This window comes from Tripterygium wilfordii, chromosome 7, assembly GCF_013401445.1.
Source record: "Tripterygium wilfordii isolate XIE 37 chromosome 7, ASM1340144v1, whole genome shotgun sequence".
Classification (NCBI taxonomy): Eukaryota; Viridiplantae; Streptophyta; class Magnoliopsida; order Celastrales; family Celastraceae; genus Tripterygium; species Tripterygium wilfordii.
The window spans coordinates 12,558,846-12,583,641 of record NC_052238.1 but is presented as its reverse complement, the minus strand read 5'-3'; the positions used below and the strand labels follow the sequence as shown (position 1 = coordinate 12,583,641).

Sequence of the window (24,796 nt, the reverse complement as noted above, 5' to 3'; positions counted from 1 at the left end):
CGTGGCTGTCTTGGGACAAATTATGTGAGGCGAAGAAGGTTGGGGGTTTGGGTTTCAGAAATAGTGAGGCCTTCAATGACGCACTTCTTGCAAAACAGTGTTGGAGGATCATTACTGATGGGGACTCTTTATCAAGTAGGGTGTTGAAGGCCAAATACTTTCCAAGCTCTGATTTTCTTAAGGTGGAAAAGAAAAGAAATGCATCATTTCTGTGGGCTAGTTTTTTAGATGCAAGATACTTATTGAATGATGGGTTGAGATGGAGAATTGGAAATGGAAACTCGGTGCAAATATGGCAGAATTTGTGGCTACCAAGACTTATATATTATGATAGGCATGCGGATGTACGGGGCTTTCCAAAATCTGCGTTGGTGGAGAACTTGATAGATTGGCCTTCGGGATGGTGGAATGTGCAACTGGTAGAGGAGCTTTTTGATGGTGATACAGTTCAGTTGATATTGAAACAACCACTTGGTTCATCCTTTGTAGAAGATGCAATTTATTGGAATGGGACCTCAAATGGTATTTACTCTGTGAGAAGTGGATATCACCGAGCTCTGGAAATCAAGAAACCAAATGTTGCCTCTTCTTCTGAGCCCCATGGTGAGTTCTTGGATTCAGTATGGTTTCTTATATGGTCCTTAAATGTTCCTCCTTCTACAAAGGTGTTTTTTTGAAGGGTTGTCCATGAGATCTTGCCCAATAATTTTTTGTTGCATCATAGACATATCATTATGCAATCCAATTGTCCCTTATGTTTAGTTGCTGTTGAAACCACCTTACACTCTCTTTGGGAGTGTCCTGCTGTGAAGGATGTTTATAGTGTGAGCCTAAGGAAGCTTCAGAAGATGGACTCGGAATTTTTTGGATCCTTTGCTCAATTTTGGTGCTCCATGTCAAAGGTTCTTGATGCACATGAGCTGACAACTGTAGCGATAACTATGCGATTGATTTGGCTTCGGAGAAATAAATTTGTGCATGAGGGGACCCTTACCCATCCTACTCAGGTAGCCAAGAATGGTTTACTTATAGCTGAAGAGTTTGTCCAGGCTAATTTGGAGGTGGTCAATATGCAGATGAATGGTGCAGTATCTAATATCCCTTCTACTTTGCATACGTGGCAAGGTCCTCCTACAAATTTCATCAAAGTAAATTGGGATGCTGCGCTACATTCATTGAATAATTGTTCGGGATTTCGAGTTATTTTTAGAGATGAGTCCGGAGATGTACTGGCATGTGGATCAATGGAGAGAGAGGTTTTACTTGACCCACATTTGGCTGAGGCAATGGCAGCCTTATTTGCGGTGAAGTTAGCCTTAGAGTTGGGGTTCAGGGAGTTAATTCTTGAAGGTGACTCTTCAAATATTGTAGAAGCTATTAATGGAGGTGTGTCGAATTTTTCACCATGGAGACCGGTGATACTGGAAGCAAGAAGAATATTGCAGTTTTTCCTGAATTGGAAAGTTGTTCATGTTAGAAGGACAGGGATCATGGCTGCTCATGCATTGGCTAAATATGCTTTCCAACTACAAGATATGCGGGTATGAATTGAAGAAGTTCCAGAGCCGGTACAGAGCATTGTCCAATCTGATAAACTTTCTTGGATTGGAGAATGAGGAGTCACAAGATAGTAGTTGTTTTTTGATTTCATTATTGATGTTGGTGTTTTAATCTTTGTTGTTCTACAAGTGTTTTCCAGTATTCTTACTTTCTCTGGTTGTATCCCACTATTTAGTGGCCCAAGTGCCTGTCATGACCTCCATTTCTTTTACTCAGTTGGTGAGTATTTGAATATATATTTGATCTTTGATCTTTCAAAAAAAAACTAGTAAATTAAACTACTTTTCATTCCTTTATTTTTTCATCCTCAGACTGATGGGCAGAGTGAGCGTACCATTCAGATTCTGGAGGATATGCTTCGGACTTGTGTGGTGGACTTCCGAGGAGATTGGGAGAATGATATTCTTTTGGTGGAGTTTATGTACAATAATAGCTACCAGAGCAGTATACAGATGGCACCGTATGAGGCATTATTATTTGATTGGTTTATTTGCTCTACCGTCAGTCCTTCACTCAAGTGGAGTAGTCTTACGAATACCAATACTTTTTGTTCCAACTATCTCAAATAATAAGATGGACGCATACAATTTTATATGAATCATGTGGTATATGTGGGGTCCATTATTTCATAAGAATCTTGTTCGTCTATATCAGCATTTGAGATAGCCAGGACAATAAATGCTTGGATTCTTAGCATTTTTGCACCCATGCGTGACTTTCCTATTCTCCACAAAATCATCCCACAGAAATCTGTACCTAATTGATTGATTCTACTAGCAATAGAGGACGAGATGGGGCGAGTAGAAAACATATAAACAAGGAGGTTAGATAGCATAATTTTAATAAGTGTCAACCTCTCAATTTTTGAGAGACAATTCCTCCTCCAATTTTGAAAGTTTTATGTCAAAATTTGCTACCAAGGGATTCTAAATATTTTGACCTTTATATTTAGCATCCAAAAGAAGCCCAAGATAATTTAAAGGCATGCTGCTAACTCCACACCCAAAAGCATCAACAAGGAACTCTACATTCGTTGTGTTTCCAAATAGAGTGATATTATTTTTGCTCAAGTTTACCCTCAAACCCGAGATCTATTTTAGTGAATGGTGTTACAACTGACTTCTTTCATTCCTCCAAAAATGTTAGGCAGGGTGACCCTTTATGTTGGTGACACCCCTGACTAATTGTTCTCCCGTTAATGTGTATGTACTTGATGTAAACCAGATAAAGGGTTATTCCCTAAGCCAAATAATAATTTTATATACAGGCTCATAAAGCTTGAACCTCCAAGCTACACAAAAGGTGAAGTTTTCTCCTAACCAGGTAGGCTAAGGGTTAGATTCATGCCACAGGATAACCCCTTGCTTTTTTATTCCTTTTTTTCCCAAGTATAGGTTTTTATTTTCTAATTCAAACAATATGCTTGTTAAATAACCCCTTTTCGAGTGGGTCTTTTTATATATGGGCTTTATACATGGCTTCTGATGACTGACCCACTACAAATCAGAACCATTTCTTCATGTTGACGAATAAAGATCCACCTTTCCAAATCTCACCATCAGTAACGAATATAAGACCTCCGATCCACTTCTTCGCTTAAGCCATAGACTCCTCCAAGCTTTTCGGTGGTATTTTGAGGGAAAAGGTGAGCTACTTTGTTTTAGATCTACGCGCCATTCAGCGATCCCGATACACTTCTTCCGTATCTCTGATCTATAACCGCCGTCCTGGATCATGTGCACAAAAATTTTAGGGATTGGTATTTGGTACTTCTCGTACGTAAACTACGATGCCAAGAACATAACATTTTATAGGAATTTACATTTGTAGGTTGGATTGGTTGGGAAGCTGTATATGGTAGAGTTTCAGTGTCGATTCTCTCATCTGAAATGGGAGAATTTAAATCTATTGCGAGGAAACAACATAATTGTTAGAAGTGTTTTCAGTTCCTATATTTTGCTGGTGATTGTGCAGATCCGTAATGTGTGTGTGTTTTCAGTTCTTACCTTTTGCTAGTGATTGTGCAGATCCATAATGTGTCTGTTTAGTAATAATGAGGATCTGAAGTTAGGATGGTTTTGGTTGTTCGCTTTAATGGTTGATATCATTTTGTTAGCACTTAACAGTGTAGAATTGAACGTGCATTGTCTTACAAACATTTCCATTGTTTCTTGACTTAGAGCGGGCAATGTTAATGTGGTACCCTGGCACGCCAGGGTAACTGATCATTCTGACTTTCTAATGCATGGGATCAGTTATGCATGCCGAATATATAATTGTTTTTATTTCATTACGCCTATGATTCTTATAGCAAAAATGTCAGAAGTGATGGTATGGTAATTTTTGAACTGTAATACCCAGAATGTTTAGCCCAGGGTCTAGAAATGGTGAGGATGCAGGGACAGTTACCATCTATATTCATAATACTATATTTAAAGCCTTTCTGTTTTCCTTCCTTTTCTCATATGCTAAACAAAGTTGATGCATGTATGATGTATCATAAATATTGACTTGTGAGGTGAATGTTATATTCTGAAGTTGTAAGGTTTATATAAAGGATTATGTTGTTTTGTTTGCTTATTTTCATTAGAATTGTGTATTTCTTATAACTTTTATTCGCAAGTTGTACTTCTTGTGGTACCATTATCTTGTTATTGTGTCATTGACTTGATATAAATCACATGTAACACCAGCAAACCAGCAAGAATGGAGAAATCTTGCCCACTACTCATTCACTTTGACAAAGGAACACCAGCTATTGCGAATGAAATCAAGGAAGCTCTTGAAGGCAATGATGTGCCTGCAAAGACAGATGCAATGAAAAAGGCAATTATGTTGTTATGACCACCACCGAATCTACTTGCCAACAAACGAGTAAACCCAGCAATGACCGGCGATCTTGATCTGGTCAGAAAGGATGACCCATTCCTCACGCAGTACCAGCCATCAGACCTACGTGACGCATTGGAATTCTTGACGACATGGCTTCCCTTCCTCTCCAAAGATTTGTGTCACAAGTGCACTCAAATCCTCTCCGACCGCATCCGTTCTCTCGACCTAGGTGACCTAGGATTTGAATTGATAGTATTGTACACTGTTTTAGATTATGTTTGTTTGGCGAGAAAATTTAACTTGTGCTGGACAAGGAGATTTGGATTATTGCTTGCATGTTTTTGTATTTTTCCGTCTTTCTCATATTTTTGTTTTGATTTCTATACATTTGTCATGAAGTTTAGTTTTAGCAACCAATAGACAGAAAAAACACTGTTGTATATTTTTAGTGGAAGATTATGTTTTCTGCTTCTGCTTCAGAAACTATGTTTGGTCTTCTCTTTTTTTTTTTTTTTTTTTTGTATTCCTGCTGTTGGGTATGTTAGGGTATCTTGTTAGGAAGTCTGTTTCTTAGTTGGAATTTATTTCCCTAATTTGGGGTTGTTAAATATGCTTGTTATTGAATAGGAATTTTTAACTTTGCAACTTTTTGACATTATTGTAGAACTTGATGGTGAAAAGGAAGATTACATTCGGTTCATGAATGTGAAAAGGAAGAAAGATTATTTTTGCTATGAGAGATCTAAAGGGAAGACTTTAAATGTTCTTGAGGGGCTTGAACTTCACAGTGGCGTTTTCAGTGCTGCAGAACAGAAAATAATAGTTGAAGAAGTTTATGCCCTTGAGGAGAAGGGCCATAGGGGGGAATTGAAAGGTTAGTTAGCTAGTCTATCTGTTTTTTTTTTTAATGTTATTATGTGAATTTCCTAATGAGACTTTCTTATTTTCGGCGTTATATTTTGAATGTGTTAAATCAATTATCAACGATTAGTTTAGTTCTCTATTTCATGTTGATACATATGAAACATAATACATGCTGGTAATTTCGATTTATTTATGTGGAGAGCATTTTAACCAATGAATATTCAACTGATGTCTTGAATCAAGAATCATCTTGCTCTCTTTCTTGTATAAATGGCTCATTCTACTGTGCAAGCTACTGTCTGTTGGGTTCCTATCATTTCAGTGTATCCTAAGTTAATGAACTGACTTAGATCTTGAGCCTTGTCGTTGCTTTGAGTCTTTGTGATCGTCGTCAATTGTGGATTGAGGTGGGCTTTTTTGTTGTTTTTTTTGGCTCTGTTACTCTTTTTTTTTTTTGGGTTCTTTTAGTCTCAAGTACCATCTGTGGCAAATATTCTTTGTGAGAGTGATGTAGTTCCTGTTCTTCTTATATGCTTTTTAGCTTTTACTGTTGATTAATAGTGTTTCCTCTTCTTGTTAGTCTTTATGAAGAATCGCTCATAGTCTCATTAGTTAGTGTGGTATCTTAAGAAAATTCCTCTGTTTAAATGAAATTCATTTACTCTAATTGTTCCAATTAGTACTTTAAGTTACTTCATTTGTACTAGGGTAAATTTGAGAATAAATATATTGGATTAATCCTGATCATAACTTTTTAGAATTGTGCATACTTCTATATCTTGGCATGCATCTCTAAGGGAAATGCTTTTTGTTTTTGTTTAACCTGTCAGGAGGACTCTACTCATGTTTGCTTGAATTTTCTTGCAGAGCAGACTTATTCAGCACCCAAGAAGTGGATGAGGGGCAATGGGCGTGTAACCATCCAGTTTGGTTGTTGTTACAATTATGCCACTGTAGACCCTCTCGACTTCTTTTCCAATAATTTCTTTGTGCATAATATTTTTTTTGGTTTATTGGTTAGATGGATGATTGATTGATGGTAGAGGTGTTTGCAATGCCATTTGCTCGTCTTTGTGATTTTCATGTTGCTTTTTGAATCTAAGTTATCTGACCTTTATGTGGTCATTTGATGACAATAAGATTTATAAAAAGGGGTGCAAAGCTCACAATTTGAATATGATGATCTCAGGATAAAATGGGCAACCCTCCAGGCATTCTCCAAAAAGAAACTATAGACCCTTTGCCTTCTCTTTTCAAGGTGATGATTAGAAGGTTGGTCAGGTGGCACGTTCTTCCTCCAACATGTGTACCTGACAGTTGCATTGTGAACATCTATGAAGAAGGGGATTGCATACCTCCTCACATTGACAACCAAGATTTCGTCCGACCCTTCTGCACTGTGTCATTTCTTAGTGATTGCAATATTATATTTGGGTCAAACTTAAAGATTTTGAATGCCGGAGAGTTTGCTGGTGCAATTGCTATTCCTCTTCCTGTGGGGTAAGTATGATTTTTTGGAAACTTACATTCTGCTGGTCTGTGTAGTTGTCTTGTGTTTCCTTACATTTCCCAAGTTTTCTTACTGCACCATGGTTGCAGCTATTCAAGGCTTTGAAGTTTGCATTTATTCTTTTCTAGGTCTGTTCTTGTTCTAAATGGAAATGGGGCTGATGTGGCGAAGCATTGTGTTCCTGCGGTTCCCACGAAGAGGTACCAAGTCAAAATTTATTATATTTCTATAGCTTGGTTGTGACTGCAATTGGTAAAAATGACTTCTGTTTATTACTGTGTCATAGAATATCAATCACATTCAGAAAAATGGATGAATCAAAGAGGCCAATTTGGTTTGTTCCAGAACCTGATTTGCAAGGGATTCAGCCATTATCATATGAAACAGACAAGGAGAGAAGGTTTGATTCTTCTAACTCTGATGACCGCACTAGAAGGCAGCCTTTTAGAAGACATAGTACCCAATCAGAGCCGCATTACTCGACTCGGACAAGGCAAGGGCCTATTCATAAGCGAAGGTTTAGGATGAATCCGGACAGCTGATGAGTGCATAAGTATGCCGGAAAAGAACAATCTCTCCAAAATAGGGTTAATTGCGCTTTTGCACATTGAAAGATGGTTCTTGTTTCAATTTGCACATTGAATGTTAAATTGTTTTAATTTCGTAATCGAAAGATGAAATTGTGTCAAATAAGTCACTTGGGTAGGCAAATTGCATACATGACAGTCTGATCGTTAAATGCATTTTTTATGTGTAAAACAAAATTGCATATGGAAATTACATGTCACATACAAATGAGCTAATGACAAGTGGCAATTTAAATTAATATTCAACTTAAAAATATCCACTTTCATCTCTCTCCCTCTGTCACCTCTTTGTAACTGGATTTCTAGCGATCAGTCTCATGCTTTAGACCCTCTTTGCAAAAACACAAGATGGATCACATGTCCACTACTACTTTCCTTGTGAACAACAACAATATATGAGATTGAAGATGATCTAGTTAACTTTCTTGTTCCTTTTGGGTCAACCCCAAAGTGACCATTCATCTTCCTCGCCTTCCAAGTTCGATTATTGAAATTTGCAAGGAAATTGGCTTTAATTTTTGAGACATGAAAAATCATGTCTATTGGATAGAAACACCTGCAGTTTAGCAGTTTTTATTCAGACAAATAAGAGTTAGCAGATATTGAGAAAACAATTTCTTAACCCTTTCTTTCCGATCTCTCTTTCTCTACAACAACAATAAGGAACTCTTAGAGAAACTTTTAGTTTTGAAATCCACAAGTTTTTGACTTTGTTGTATCTTGAGGGTTTTTTGTCATTAACCCATGAGTAAACTATTATAGTGGGGGCAAATATCACCTAAAAGAATGATAGTTCACGTCTCAAAACCATCTATTTTCCATAACTTACCAACAAAAAAAAACCATGTTTACTTTGAGAGGTGTATTGACGTCTTGGATCCATGAATCTATCATTTGTAGAGCTACATTTGGTTGATCCATCGATACCATGTGATCAGCTTGATTTATCTAAGGCACAATCAAGTTAGATTAAAATTTATAAACCAAACATGCACTCATTTACGCAAATTGTGAGACTAATTATTAACCTTAATAAAAGACAGATCTTTGTGACTTCTTAACTCCCTACTTTGTCCCCATCGACAAAAAAATCAACAGGTCTTAATTCTTCGAAGATTTCTTCGCCATCCCATTTCATTCGACGGACCCCTTCAAGTTTCCTAATCCAACACAAAGAGATCAAATAATAGAAAATCAATCATTTACCCTACGAGCTCGAGCTTAAGCCTTAGCTCTTTCGTCGGAGGCTTATACCTCTCCAATTGCATAAAAGATCTTGATCTCCAACATAAATAAGAATCTTGATTCCATTTTTAAGTAGTGCAGGTATTCCTACTTCATAATTTATTATGAAATCCCCCTTCATGTTGTCTAATATGGTAGAGCTACATGGAACAAAGTGTATATCTGCACCTACTCCCAGGGATTTCTTTATTGATTCATCATTCATTAGTTTCTCCATTTTTGAGAAGTCATAGCATAAGGGCCCTCACACTCTTCCCGAATATCGTAATACTGCAAATTTCAAATATATTATACTCCAAGTTTTCCAATTTTTCTTAAGAAATAACGTATAGTCATGCTTTTTTTTTTCCTTCTTTTTTTAGTTTCTTACATTGATATTTCCAGCTACACTTAAAGTGTATTTGGATTGAGGGATTTGGAGAGAATGAAAAGGGAGCTTCCTTCCAATTCTCTTATTTGGATAGTTTAGAAAAAAAATTAAGGGAAGGGATTTGGAAGGAATTGGAGACAAGATTTTATTAAATTTTTATCAAAATTATTCCTCCCCAAAATGGAGTAATTTGGAGGGAATGGATAACTTATCAAGTTGTTTATATATTAAAAACATATTTTACACATAACATAAAAATTAAGGATAAATTAGTAAGTTAAACTAATTTTCTTCCTTCTTTTTTTTTATCCATCCAGACATGAGAGATGAAAAATTATTATTTCTTTCATTTTCTTCCCTTCCATCCTCTCCCCTTCTCTTCCCCCCAAAATCCCTCAATCCAAACACTCTCCAAGAGTGTGTTTGGATTGAGGGATTTGAAGGGAAGGGAAATGAAAGAGAGGTTCCTCTTAATTCTCTTGTTTGGATAGTTTATAAAAAATTAAGAGGGATTTGAAGGGAATTGGAGGGAAGATTTCATTAAATTTACATCAAATCGAACATCAGGTGCTGCAACCCTTCTATCGTCTATTGGGGATGTCCTTTGTGATATCGAAGATGAATCTTCCTGATAAGCATCGACTTCTATAGTTCTATGTTGGGTTGCACTTACTTCTTGTGTGGTATGTCCCATATGTTTCGATATGTCATCTCTTGAACTACTTTCCAACCATGCCCTGCCTTAGTATCATCCAAATAAAACACTTGTGGGGCTTGTGTTGCAAGGATGTATGGATTATATTCAAACCATCGTGTGTTAGTGTTGACCGATTTCAGTTGGTAATCGAATCTAACACTACCTCTAACTTCAGGATTTGTGTTATACCAATGACACTTAAATAATACCACAATACAGCATCGCCTATACTGCACTTCAACAACATCTATCAACTTCCCATAAAATTCTATTGATTGTGTTTCCGATGATCCCGGGACATAAACCCCATTGTTATGCGTACTCATTTTGTCATCACGTGCCTCACCGATAAACTGGATTCCATTGACAACACAACCCATATACGTTTCAAATCTAATTGGTCCTGATGCCAACTCAAGCAATTCCACATTGTATAATGAGGAACGTTCATCTCGTAAATCCTCCATCTAATAATAAATATGGCAATGTGTAAGGACAATAACTCATACGGAAAAAAAAAAGCCTAATGAGAAAAAAAATCTTTTGATGAAATCAATTACATACTCATCGCTTAAACCAACATGGGAATTCCTTCCTCTGTCGATCTTCCACATCGACTGATGAAGTTAGAACAATAGTCTAGCATGCTCCCCGAAAAACATTTATTTTTTTTAAAGATAGGATTTCGATCAGAAATTGGATACAAAATATAATTGCCCAACTTACTCCATGTAATCCTTCAATTCTTCACAATTTTCCAAGATATACCATTGAATCACCTCAATATCTTCTTTGGACATAACTTTACTCGACCTCCACAAAAATGGGCGAGCCCTCTGTGCAAACACATCTATTGTTTCATTTCGCACACCACCGTCATCATGTCTATCAGATCGATTGAATGATGTCTCTGCATTTTTGAGGTAGATTGAACAAAAAGTAAGGGATTCCTTAGAAATGCATGTCTCCGCTATAGATCCCTCAGGATGAGCTTTGTTGCACACATATTTTTTATATGTGCCCATCATTCTGCATAATATAACCAAGAATAAATATGATTAATTAAATTTTAAGTAATGAGTAAATTAAAGATGTTTAAATTTTAAGTAACCTTTCAATTGGATACATCCACCGAAAAGTTACGGGACCCGTGATCTTAACTTCATAAGCCACATGAACCATCAAATGGATCATCACATCGAAGAAGGCTGGAGGGAATACTTGTTCAAGCTTGCATAGAGTGAGAACAATTTCATCTTCCAACCTCTCCATATCAGGAATTTTGACAAATTTTGCACATAATTGTTGGAAAAAACTTGATATATGCATGATTGGATCAACAACTTCTCGTGGCAAGAACTTGCGAATCCCAATGGGCAAAAGACGCTGTAAAAGTACATGGCAATCATGTGTCTTTAAACCCGTTAATTTTCCAGTTTCAACATTAACACAATTGGCTATATTGGAAGCATAACCATCTACAAATTTTACTGAGGCCAAAAAATGCATGAATTCGCGCTTATCTGTTGGCTTCATTGTGTGATAAGGATGATGCTTCAAATACTTATCCCTTGCTACTGCAACCATAACTTTCGCTTGACCCCAAATCCATACAATCACGTCGTGCCTTGATTGTATCCTTTGATTTACCCTCTACACCCAAAATTGTGCCAACGATACTATCGTACACATTTTTTTCAATGTGCATCACATCAAGTCTATGTCTAATTTTCAGCTTTCACCAATACGGCAACTCAAAAAATATACTTTTTTTTGCTCCACATAGGCTTGTAACTACTCTTATCCATGGGAGTCTTGCCCTTGGGGTCTATCCTCTTTCTTTTCCTAGCATCCATCACAGTTGGATGCTTACCCTTCTCTCCAAAATCGGTTATTTTGTTCAATTGGGCCAAATGGTCATCACCAGAATACTCTCTTGGTCGAACTCTACATTCAATGCTTCCATCAAATGCTGAAGTACTCATACGCCATGGGTGATCGTTTGGCAACCAATGACGATGTCCCATGTAACAAATTTTGCCCTTATCCCCAAAGATGTGACATCTTCATTACAAACCGAACATGTTGTATAACCCTTGGTTCTCCAACCTGACAAATTGCCATAAGCGGGAAAGTCGTTAATTGTCCACATTACTGCTGCTCGCAACTTAAAGCTCATCGATCAATGGCCGTAAGTACACATCAATTTGAGCACCTGGAGCCTGTGGCCTCGGGATTAATAGAGCAACATAGAAAATTCTTTCTTCATGCACATCCATGGAGGTAAATTATAAGGAATTGTTATGACAGGCCACATGCTGTATTGTTTAGTCATATTATTGTTTGGGTTAAACCCATCTGAAGCAAGACCTAATCTGACATTACGAGGATCTTCAGCAAATTCAGGATACAAACAATCAAACTCCTTCCATGCCCTACTATCTGCGGGGTGCCTCATTACGCTATCTTCGACTCTTTCTTCTTTGTGCCACGTCATAGTACGAGCTGTGTGGTTTGCCATGTATAGACGTTGTAATCTCGGCTTCAACGGAAAGTAACGCAAAACTTTTTGAGGAATCTTCTTTTGATATTTGTCTCCGACATCATCTTGATGTACGCCTTTCTTGTTCTTCTATCTCGACTCTCCACAAACAGGGCATTTATCTTTTCCTTCATGCTCTTTGTAGAACAAAGCACAATCATACGAACAAGCATGAATTTTTTCGTACCCCAACCCAAGATCCTTCAATATCTTCATTGTATGATAATGTGAATGAGGCAAGCGGTTATCTTGTGGAAGCATCCGCTTAATAATACCCAACATGACATCAAAACATTTATTAGACATTAGATAAGAAACTTTCATGTGCATCAACTCCACTACAACATATAAAACTGAAAACTCTGTACACCCTGAATACAACTCTCGTTAAGCCTCATTCAACAACCTCTGAAAATTCTCAGAATCATCCATATCCAAAAAAGTAGACCTGTCCACTTCTACATGAGTTAATGGAACTTTTCATCACTGAAAGATACTTTTGTTCCAACTCAGTCACTCAATTTCAAATTGTTTCAACTCAATCACTCTAAATTTAGTTTTGTTTCAATTTCATCACCTGGGTAGATTTTCACAAAAACGGGCAGTCAATGATCACACCTGGCATGTTGACCACCAGATCAAAGGCTGATGTGGAAAAAATGCCACGTGGAAAAAAAATTTGTAACAAAACATGTCAAAATTCTGCACCTTAACAAAACAAATCAAAAGAACTCCACCATAAAAGATTAAAATTCCACCATAATAGACCTTTATATTAATTCACCATATCATATTTGTTTCATAAAAGCAAGTCCAAAACAACATTATCTAGATGCCAGATGACTGTCATACGTAAGTCCAAAACATATTCAGATGCTAAGTCCACCAAAAACATATCCAATAGATATTTACTAATTTAGTTAGCACGACCCTAATATTATCACTAATATGACTACCTCCTTGCTTTCGTTATTGATTCCTGAGTTGCATTCAGCATGGTAGTGTACCTAGCTTTGGATGTTGCACCTTGAATTGTAAGAATAGTGTTTGGCATCCTCCTGGCACTTGATTTTGTTCTTTTTCCAGGGCTGCATGATCCACCAAAACTCAAATCCATTGGCATTGTATGGCTCTCGGTCATGACAATTCCACCACCACTTCCACCCCCTTGCATCGTAGATATTTTCACGGGCATCTTTGATCTAAAGACACTACCACTGTTGACTCGATCCGCATCAGTACTCACTGCATCAGTATTAGTAGTAGAATGTTGGACCTATGGTCCTATATGTCTAATTTTGATGATATTAAATCATTTATAAATGATAATGAAACATTAAAGCAATATTTGATTTATATGAATTGAATTTAAATGACTATATATTTTTGAGATAGTGCTGGAAATTAAGTTTTGAAAACAAACATACATGAACTAAGTTAGAGCATTAATTTTCCAATTATCATATCTTAACCAACTTAGGTCGAAATGACTTGAAACTTGAACCACATGCACATGACGGCTTAATATATGTTCTAGGACTATAATCATGAGAAATTAAGTGCATCACGTATATATTTGGTCATATGCTTAAATTCCGCCAAAACTAGGTTTTACCTAATTTTGTGCATATGTGTTCTTTGTGAACGTGGTGAACCAAATGAACTCCGATTTAAATGAAATTTCGTGTGCATCTTAGTTTCATCACTATGAACATATTTGATTTAGTAAAGTTCAAGAGAAAAGGTTATTTACACTGAGTTTGCAAAATGACTTTGAATTTACACTTAGAATTTATCGGTTTCACTATTAGTGATCTAATTGCTTGGTTGAGTGACCAAACGATTTCCGATTGTTATGAAATTTTACATTGACATTCTAATACATATAAAATTATTTATCATCCAGTAATATGAATTTTCTGGGTTGTTTTTCTAATGTAATTAACCTACGCGCTCTATATGAAGCTCTTTGAGCTTACATGCAATTGGGGAGTTCTACCTCCTATTTCCTTGTAGGTTAATCATCATTGTGGTCTCATATGGCTCAGAATTCAGTATGTTCAAGAGTGGTCGAAGTCTAGTTTCTAAGAATGAGCTTGGAGCTCTAGGAAACTATGAAAAATCCTATATTTGCCAACTTTCCACTAAGGCACTTAATCAAGTTGAATGAATCAAACATTGAGGCTACTGGTTGTGGTCTTCATGGAGATACAACTCTTTTCAATCATATGAGACAAACCTTGTCCTGTCTATCATTAGTGATATATTCTTGTTTGACATTTTCACTCAAGACATGTGCTACCAAGAAAGTTAGGTTGGTGCAATCAAACAAGATCCTTGACATTTTCACTCAAGACATGTGCTACCAAGAAAGTTATGTTGGTGCAATCAAACAAGATCCTTGACTAAGGGATCACTTTTGAAGTCTTTGATTCAAAATGAAGGGACAAGATGACACAGTATAATCTACATCCATGGTTGAGAATTAAAGAGAGTTTGAATGGTCAAGATTTGAAGACATACATTGATCAAATGGTTGTGCATAAGACAACTTTCTTGCTTGCAATTTTTGACTTAAAAAAAGGAGCATGTGCAACGTCTATATGCTCTATGGTGGAGATTTGTTTGCTCAAATCATCAATGACCAAGATTAGGAGCTGCAATGGATGGTAGAGATCAACTCTTGAAGTTTGATCCAACGGCTACAAGCATAGGAGAGAATTGCCTTTAAAAGAGGATCTTCCCTTTCATACAACTTGGAGAAGCAAATTGAAAAATTATCCTTGAGAGAAACCTCTTGCTATCAAGTTCATCAATTATCAAGCCTTCTTGCTATTTGCTACAACAATCTTCTCCAATACAAGCCTCTACAATCAAGGACTTCTCACTACTCTTGCTTTTGCAAAAGGGAAGTTCCTATATCCTTTAGGCTTTGTTTACTTACAATCTAAACCTCTCTTGTTCTTAAAATCCTATCTTTGAGAGTGTTGCTGTAATCTTGAGAGTTCCATACCAAATACCTTTGAGGTAACCTGTGAGAACCTTGGCTGAAAATCCCATTGAGAAATTCCCTTTGTTAGGGGAAATTGTAAACATTGAATTTTGAGGGAGTTCTTAGAAACCCTTGGTGTAAGGAGTTTTGTGGGTTTCTTAAAACCACACCTTAGTGGAGTTGGGAAAATCCTAGGTTGGTGAATCTAGGTAGTAGACGTAGGAGAAGGGTCTCCGAACTACTATAAATCGCTGTGTTAAATTTCAATATTGAACATGTTTGTGATGTTTGTGTTAGGGGTAAACAAACTAAAGAGTCTTTTAAGCCTAAACTTGATATTAGTACTTCTAGGCCTCTAGAATTGTTACATATGGATTTATTTGGTCCTAGTAGAGTTAGGAGTCTAGGTGGAAAATACTATGCATTTGTTATTGTGGATGATTATACTAGATTTACATGGTGTTTGTTTCTTGTGCATAAAAGTGATGCATTGCATGCTTTTGAAAACTTACTTAGGAGATTGCAAAATGAGCATAACTTAAAAGTTTCAAAAATTAGAAGTGACCATGGAGGTGAATTTGAAAATGCTAATTTTGATTCTTTGTGTGCTTCTTTTGGTATTAAACACGAGTTTAGTGCTCCTAGGACACCTCAACAAAATGGGGTTGTAGAAAGGAAGAATAGAACTTTACAAGAACTAGGAAGAACCATGCTTCTAGAATATAATCTTCCTAAATATTTTTGGGCCGAAGCTACTAGTAATGCATGTTACGTGAGTAATAGACTTAGCATTAGAAAAGGATTAAAGAAAACTCCTTATGAACTCTTGTATGGCAAGAAACCTAAAGTAGATTACTTTAAGGTTTTTGGTGCTAAATGTTTTATTTTAAATACCAAAGACAATTTGGATAAATTTGATACAAAGAGTGACATTGGAATATTTTTAGGATATTCATCATCATCTAAAGCATATAGAGTATTTAACTCTAGAACTAAAATTGTGGAAGAAAGTGTAAATGTTAAATTCGATGATATGACCACACTTGCTCCAAATGTGCGTGTAGAAAATAAATTTTCAGATTTGGAACATCCTTTGAAGCACAAAAATGAAGGTACACATGGAGTACAATTGCTAGAAGAAGATGAAGATGATGTCCCTTTGCTAGAGATCAACTCTTGAAGTTTGATCCAACGGCTACAAGCATAGGAGAGAATTGCCTTTAAAAGAGGATCTTCCCTTTCATACAACTTGGAGAAGCAAATTGAAAAATTATCCTTGAGAGAAACCTCTTGCTATCAAGTTCATCAATCATCAAGCCTTCTTGCTATTTGCTACAACAATCTTCTCCAATACAAGCCTCTACAATCAAGGACTTCTCACTACTCTTGCTTTTGCAAAAGGGAAGTTCCTATATCCTTTAGGCTTTGTTTACTTACAATCTAAACCTCTCTTGTTCTTAAAATCCTATCTTTGAGAGTGTTGCTGTAATCTTGAGAGTTCCATACCAAATACCTTTGAGGTAACCTGTGAGAACCTTGGCTGAAAATCCCATTGAGAAATTCCCTTTGTTAGGGGAAATTGTAAACATTGAAGTTTGAGGGAGTTCTTAGAAACCCTTGGTGTAAGGAGTTTTGTGGGTCTCTTAAAACCACACCTTAGTGGAGTTGGGAAAATCCTAGGTTGGTGAATCTAGGTAGTAGACGTAGGAGAAGGGTCTCCGAACTACTATAAATCGCTGTGTTGATTTCTTTGTTTACTTGTTTATATTTACTACTTGTTTCAAACTGCAGGATTTTCAAAACCCTAATCTGTCCGAGATTAGCAGACTGCCTTAAACTTTGAATTTTGATCTGAAATTTTGATATAGTGTTTATTAAGGTGTTGTGACATTGCATATAAAATTTCGTTGCATTTTGACATCATTTGATAGGTAAAATTTGAGTTGAAAAATCTGTGTGCAGTGTGTTGCTTGAAAATCTGTTTTGTGCAATTCTTGATTATTTGATATTTGGTCATTCACTATATTGTATCACATCTTGCATTGGATTGAATATTGATTAGGAAAATCATTAGAGTCCAAATTTGTGTGCTACTTGTTAATTGCCATTAATTTGTTTAAATTGAAAAAGGGATTCCAATTGGAATTTGGGGACACAATTCACCCCCCCCCCTCTTGTGTTAAAACTCGATCCGTCATAGAAGACCAACCAATGCCACCTCCTCTCATTGGACCAACCTTTCTACCACCTCTAACACGACCTCTTCCCTTAGTACCCCTTCTTCCAACTGCACTTTCTATGTCGACATTAACATTCACATTAGGTGGCTGGCAATTTAGAATTTGATATCTTAGTTACAGAATATTATAGAAATCTCATGAATTTTGCATTTAAAACAATGTCTACCTAAGATATTGCAAGATTATGACATCCTCTTTTGTTGTGCCCTAGTCCTCCACATTTGCCACATTTTATCTTCGGATACCTTCGTCTTAGTCAACTGCTTGTCTTAGGCTCATCGTGTTCTCTCCTTCTCTTTTTTGTTGGTCTTCCAACAGATACTTTCATTGGAGGAGGTATAACGGTATCACCACCAGTAGCAACCCATAAGTTCTCTCCATTTGTTGGTTCAACATTGTGATGGTATACCCTGAAATATGTTTCCCTTGTATATGCTTCATGCACAAAGTCTACTAGATCTTTGTGAAGCCATCCAATTGCAGCGACAGCATGAGTGCATGGAATGCCAGATAAGTCCCATGACCTACAAGTACATGATGCTTGTTTTACATTGACAACGTATTGCTCTGGCTTTTTGCTCACCTGTTACAGACAAAGTTGTGTGTTTATTAACTACCATCATCAATGTGATATGTAAAAGACTAATATTTGATAACCATATACCTGAAAAGCTGACTGTTCTGAATCTCCAGACCATTTTGCTGTCCATAATCTACTTTTCTGGAACTCTTTAACTAATCTATCATGCACTTCTGGCACAAGTCTCCCTTGTTTCCTTTCCATCTTTATCCTCAATCTAACATGCCTATCCATTGCATCAGCTCTTAGCTCCTCTAACATTGTGATAATTGGTTTGCCTCTAATTTGCACAATCTTACCATTGAAGCTCTCTGACATGTTATTCACAATGGCATCATTCTTGCTAAATGTCGAGAAAGCTGCCCTAGTCCACAAACATGGAACTATGTCATCCAAATACTTCCAAGCCTCTTCATCTAACTCTTTTAGCTTCTGCATGTGTGAGAGGAAATCTTGCATTGTTGTGGCCTTTGCATAATCATATACCAATTTTCTATAATGAGCTCCTGGCCATTTTTTGCTGAAGTTGGCATAAATATGCCTCACACAGAATCGATGCTCAATGCCTTGTTCCACTTCTCTTTCAAGCTTATCAATGGTTGACACCAATCCCTACAACATAATATATCATATAGCCTTAGTAAGTAGAGTTAACAGAGAATGTATTAATATATAGAAAACGTGTGCAACTTGAAAAACAGAATGTTAAATGTGATACCTTTTGCCTATCAAAAATAAAGCACCATCTCCTCCTATCGAACCCTCCGATGTCCAATAGTAACTTTCTTAAGAACCATTCCCATGAATCTCCGTTCTCCCTTTCGACAACCGCTCATGCTATGGGAAAAATCCCATTAGCACCGTCATGTGCTACTACAGTAAGTAATTGACCACCATAAACAGTTTTCAAAAAACACCCGTCTAGACCAATCAAAGGCCTACATCCAGCAAGGAACCCATTCCTCAACGGAGCAAGGCACATATATACCCGCTTGAACACTGCAGGGTCTTCTAGTCTATCCCTATCCACAAGTAAATTGCATGTGCTACCGATGTTGGTCCTTAAAACCTCAGACATGTAACTTCTCAACTGACCATAATGTTCTTTATGTTTCCCATCGATCATGTCCAATGCTTTCTTCTTTGCTCTATATGCATGTGTCCTTGAAATTGCCAAAGACATGTGTTCCTTTGCATATGTAACCAAATCAGCTGCACTCACTTTTGGTTCCCCTCTTATCTTGTCCACCAATCTCACTGCTAGCCATGTGCTATTGGCTTGCTTGTTTTCTAGTCTCCGATTACACATATGTTGTTTAAAGTATGTCTTAATTTGGTAAGTACTCTCCCCTTTGATTTGAGAGCACCATATCACCCACGGGCATCCAACATCACACTTTGCTTGACATCTTGTCTTCTCATTCCTCACTATATGTATTTGGTACCCACCATCAACCGCATAGCTCTTGATAGCATTTTTAAATTCTTTGAGATCAGTAAATTCCATTCCAAGTTCAAAGATCAACTTTTCTGAAGTAACCTTAGGATTGAACGTTGGATTTGCAACCATACTTCTCCTAATGCCATTGTCACCATCATCTTCAAATAATAGTATGTCCTCATTATCTGATTCATAGACCTCTTTAAAATCTTCATCACTATCAATGTCACCCAAGCCATCACCGTCACTGCCATCATCCCCACTTTTATCATCTTCATTCCCCTCAGCATCATTGCAATTATCTCCACTCCCATCAACATCAACATCAACATCAACATCAATATCCTCATACCCACTCCCATCGGCATCACTATCCTCATACCCACTCCCATCGGCATCACCACCCTCATATTCACTCCCATCACTACTAGTATCTCCACTGCCACCATCTCAATAGAACCTCCAACATTGTTTTCCAAAGATGTCATATATGCATCAAGGAGATCATCATCCCCATCATCAAGAGAACATTCAACAGAAGGTTTCATTTCAACAACAAACTGCAAGCATATAAGCACAAAAGCACATAAAACGAATTACAAACTCAGATCAACAAAAACATAACACACAATCACAAAAACCTAAAAACCCTGATACCCAAATCGGGTACAAACTCAAATCATAATAAAGAAATCGATTGAATCTACACAATCATGAAAGATATGAGATAAATAAACTCTTACTAGAGTGATAGTGATATACGGTTGTTGTCAAGCGGGAGCCAGATCGCGTCCAAGAGACTGCAGCAACAAAGTCTTTTTTGAAGACAAAACTAAACTAAACTTTGAGTGACTGAGTTGGAACAATCTGAAATTGAGTGACTGAGTTGGAATGAAGAGTATCTTTGAGTGATGAAAAGTTCCATTAACTCCCTTCTACATCATCATAGTCGTCATCATCATCCATATTTTCAAGATCAGCTACCCCTAATGTGTAATATCCTGATATGATTTTACACTATTCATAGTATCTTATCGTGGTGGTTAAGGTGGAGGGAACCTCTGTGTTGGTGAATCGATATTTGAAGAGAATAAAAATTAAATTGTGATAAAACTATAAAAATATTTTTAATAAATGGGGAATTTTAAAAGAAAATTTTTGGAGTAAGAATTAAATCGGATTTGTTATGAATTTTTACAGTTAATTATAACAATTTAGTTAGAGGTGTTTTTGACAGGTGGGTGTTTTGGTAAGTCAAAGATATTATAAAAGAAAAATTAAAATGAAAAAAACTTACGTAGTTTTTTTTTTCTCTTCTTCCTTTTCTCTCTCCCGTGCACTCTTTACTATTCATTTTCTGAGTCCGGCAACGGTGAGCGACACCACCGGTATCAAAAGAAGCGTATTGACGAGACGAGTATAACCCAACTTGAATCACGTCGATCGGAGTTGTAGTTAGGGAGATATCGGAGTTTGAAGCTCCGATTTTCTCGGATTTCTTTTGGTCGATCCGGCCAATTCTGGCGACGGTTTTGCTTGTTTCAGGTACCTATGAGTTCATCTCATCGAGTTCTTTAATTTGATATAAGATTTGGCAGGTTTGGGTGGTCGGATCGCCGGCGATGGAGTTAAATGGGTTTCCGGCGACTTGACCGAGTCAGGCCGAGTTGACTCGGTTGACGGGCGAGTTGACTCGGTTGGGTACTATTTGACCCGGTTGGGTACTATTTGACCCGGTTAGTATTTGGCTGTTCACTTTGACCGTTACTATTTAGTCGTTGACTTTGCCTTACTATTTAGTCGTTGACCGACCGTTACTATTTGGCCGTTGACCGACCGTATTTTTACAGTATTTTCATATATCGTGTTTTTCGGTGTAGACGGTGGTCACGGTTGAGATTCGGAGCGGGTTAACTTTTGGAGTTAGGGGTTTATCAGGGACGCGTGCTTGGTTTTAGCACTCTGATTTCCAGGTAGGGGTTTCCTTACTCTTGCATGTGACTTTAGAGTTTCGGTTTACGGACTCTGATGATATTATGGTTTTGTCGATTTCCGGGGGTGGAAATACGACCTGTTTGCATGTTGATTTATGTGGATGTGGATGTGGATGTGGATTGTGGGCCCATATAGGAGCCCAAATGATCGGATATGGATTTATGATGGATGATATATGTATATACAGACCGGATATATACCGGTGGACCGTCTGAGATGGGGTGCATCACAGGGGACGCCCTCTGGTGTAGGCTATGCTATCGGGATACCCGATCCTCATCCAGTTTCGGTGTGGACCTGGATTGAGACACCCTACGGGGATTAGGGTGGGTCCAGGGGTGATTTATGGATGCTGGATTACGGGAGTTTGGTGTGGTGGTTACAGTGTTGGATAGCCTTATCGGCTACCATTTTACTTGATTGGATTGGTGTATGGATTTCTGGAGACCAGTGTGGGTGGTTCTAGTGTGGATAGCCTTATCGGCTATCATTTTACTTGATTGGATTGGTGTATGGATTTCTAGAGACCAGTGTGGGTGATTCCAGTGTTGTTTAGCCTTATCGGCTATTGTGCTATTTGGTTGGCTTACTGATGGATGTATATTTATTGTATTGCATACTGTGGTTGGCTTACCGATGGATGTATATTTACTGTATTGCATACTGTGCATTATATTTATGGATTTATTATTTATGGATATTGGCGTTTCCTCTCTACGCCCTACTGAGCTTTGTGGCTCACCTCTCTTCTTTATCCCCTTTCAGGTGAGTTGGATGTGGGAGTTAGTATGATTATTACTATTACAGTTTATTTTATTGAGTTTAATTGTATGAGATGGGATCAGGTTTGGGGGACGAGATGTCCCCTGTCGGTCACGTTCCTGTGGTATAGGTACACTTCGGTATACCTTAGGAGAGAGGGGCGTGACATGATGCATATGGAAACGCATCATTGAGTATGTTCATAAGCGCATCATCATTATAGTCATCAACGGAATGTGGCACGTCATTTGAATGTTTTGCCCTGAAACCTTGAGCCTCACCATGATGGACCCATGTAGTGTAAAATGGCTCGATAGCATGGGCATATAAATGTTTATGAACTGTCTCCACATCCCAAATCCTCAAATTTCTACATTTCATACACGAACACTTGATGTCGTTATGCTGATCAACATATTTTTTGGCATGCTCAATGAAACCTTCAATTCCTTCTAAATACTGATCACTCAATCGATTTCGATCTCCTATCCAATGTCTATCCATGCTGAGCAAATCAACTCTGCTTGAAAGCTTAAAGGATCAAAAAAATGGAAATATATGAAGATCGTCCCATGTCAGCAAAAAATTAGACATTGTGAAAAAGGTTGAAATCAAATATATCAAAAATTATCTTATTATCATATCAACAAATGAGCCAGAAAGCACTTTCATTCTTCACAAACACATAAATGTTCCTTTAAATGATAAAAGATACCAGTATAGTACTGCAATAATTTAAAACTCACAAATGTATTGAGAAATTGTTTGACAATGGGGAGGGTTAAACATATAGTGCAGGGATTAAACTAAGGCTCTTAACAATTCTTTAAATAAACACATAAATCGAGCATATTTGTAAATAAACCTAGAAAACACCTCATAACTACTGTATTTTATTATTAATGTTTAGACACTTGATTATCCACTCTCTGCCTGTCATGATTTCTTTGCTCTTTTCCGATAAATTAAACTTCAGGGAAGCTCTTTGACAAAGTGATTGAGATTAATTCAAGGAATTTTTATGTCCAACATATTAAAACTTTGCTCCAACCCTGCCTGTAACTCACATAGTCAAATTCCCCTTTGACATTTGTCAAGCTTCTGTTATCACCAACACATACGATGATTAGAATTCACCAAATACATTATAAGTGAAAACTCTGCTATTTTTTGGATTGGAAAAACATACAGTGAAATTGTTACAGATGCAATTCAATTCACACAAAACAACCAGTAAAAATTGCTAATACTTGTCAAGGATGTTGGACCAAGACTTAGTGTCTAGTCAACATTGTGTTTTTGATGATTGTGTATGATTGTATACTAAAATGTGTGTGAGCATGCTTGACTTGAACATATCCTAAAATGCTAGAAAACATGCTTAAATGGTTATTTGGTTAATTGTTTAATATCTTAATTGTGCATATACAAATGAAGGCTTATGCATATCTCTATGTGAATTTGGTATCTATATATTTTTGAGATAGTGCTGGAAATTAAGTTTTGAAAATAAATATACATGGACTAAGTTAGGGTATTAATCTTCTAATGATCATAATTTATCTTACTTAGGTCCAAATTACTTGAAACTTGAACCACATGCACATGAAGGTTTAATATATGTTCTAGGACTATAATCATGATAAATTAAGTGCGTCACATATATATTTGGTCATATGCTTAAATTCCGCCAAAACTAGGTTTTACCTAATTTTGTGCATATGTGTTCTTTGTGAACGTAGTGAACCAAATGAACTCCGATTTAAATGAAATTTCGTGTGCATCTTAGTTTCATCACTATGAACATATTTGACTTAGTAAAGTTCAAGAGAAAATGTCATTTACACTGAGTTTGCAAAATAACATTGAATTTACACTTAGAATTTATCGGTTTCACTATTAGTGGCTTATTTGCTTGGTTGAGTGACCAAACGATTTCCGATTGTTATGAAATTTTATGTGGACATTCTAATATATATAAAATGATTTATCATGCAGTAATACGAATTTTCTGGGTTGTTTTTCTAATGTAATTAACCTATGCGCTCTATATGAAGCTCTTTGAGCTTACATGCAATTGGGGAGTTCTACCTCCTATTTCTTTGTAGGTTAATCATCATGAGGATGTTATATCACTCAGAATTCAGTTTGCTCAAGTGAATTGAAGTCCGGTTTTCAAGTATGAGCTTGGATCTCTAGAAAACCAAGAAAAACCTATGTTCATCAACCTTCCACTAAGGCATTTTGATTGATGATTGGAACTAGCCTTAGGGCTGTATAATATGGATATATTGGTGCTGCCAAATTCAGAGTTTGAAGTCAAGATTGGAGGGACATGTTTGGTCACTTGAAGGATCTCTTGTCTTCATCAAACAAGATCTTGCACATGCTTCCTTTATTGAGGTCAATGATCATATTTTTGTGAGAAGACAATTGATGAAGCTAAAGGACAAATGCAATGGTTGAAATTTGTAAGAGATGAGAAAGTATATTTTGCAACTAGACAAGACTTAGATTATGAAGATATTCTTGAAGACTACAAGCTCCAACGGTACACTAATCTATGGCTGAGATTGAAT

At 36.9% G+C, this 24,796-nt stretch overlaps 2 protein-coding genes across 3 annotated transcripts; one reads left to right on the top strand and one right to left on the bottom strand.

Annotated features, from left to right (window-relative positions):
- The first annotated feature begins 3,054 nt into the window (after nt 1-3,054).
- LOC120001736 (RNA demethylase ALKBH9B-like) lies at nt 3,055-7,477 on the top strand. The gene is made up of 7 exons (XM_038850182.1): nt 3,055-3,205; nt 4,254-4,621; nt 5,057-5,266; nt 6,124-6,209; nt 6,446-6,756; nt 6,895-6,966; nt 7,053-7,477. Exons 2-7 carry the CDS (start codon nt 4,447-4,449, stop codon nt 7,306-7,308), a joined length of 1,110 nt encoding a protein of 369 aa, XP_038706110.1. The 5' UTR covers nt 3,055-3,205; nt 4,254-4,446; the 3' UTR covers nt 7,309-7,477.
- Nucleotides 7,478-17,956: 10,479 nt separating this feature from the next.
- On the bottom strand, nt 17,957-20,319 carry LOC120001282. Of its 2 annotated transcripts, XM_038849531.1 has the most exons (4): nt 20,204-20,319; nt 18,738-20,020; nt 18,104-18,631; nt 17,957-18,022 (listed from the first exon to the last, which is right to left on the bottom strand). In XM_038849531.1, exon 2 carries the CDS (start codon nt 19,587-19,589, stop codon nt 18,852-18,854), a length of 738 nt encoding a protein of 245 aa, XP_038705459.1. In that variant the 5' UTR covers nt 19,590-20,020; nt 20,204-20,319; the 3' UTR covers nt 17,957-18,022; nt 18,104-18,631; nt 18,738-18,851. The 2 variants fall into 2 exon arrangements, with proteins under 2 accessions (XP_038705459.1, XP_038705460.1); XM_038849532.1 differs by lacking the exon at nt 20,204-20,319 and having other exon boundaries at nt 18,738-20,030.
- Nucleotides 20,320-24,796: the final 4,477 nt, after the last annotated feature.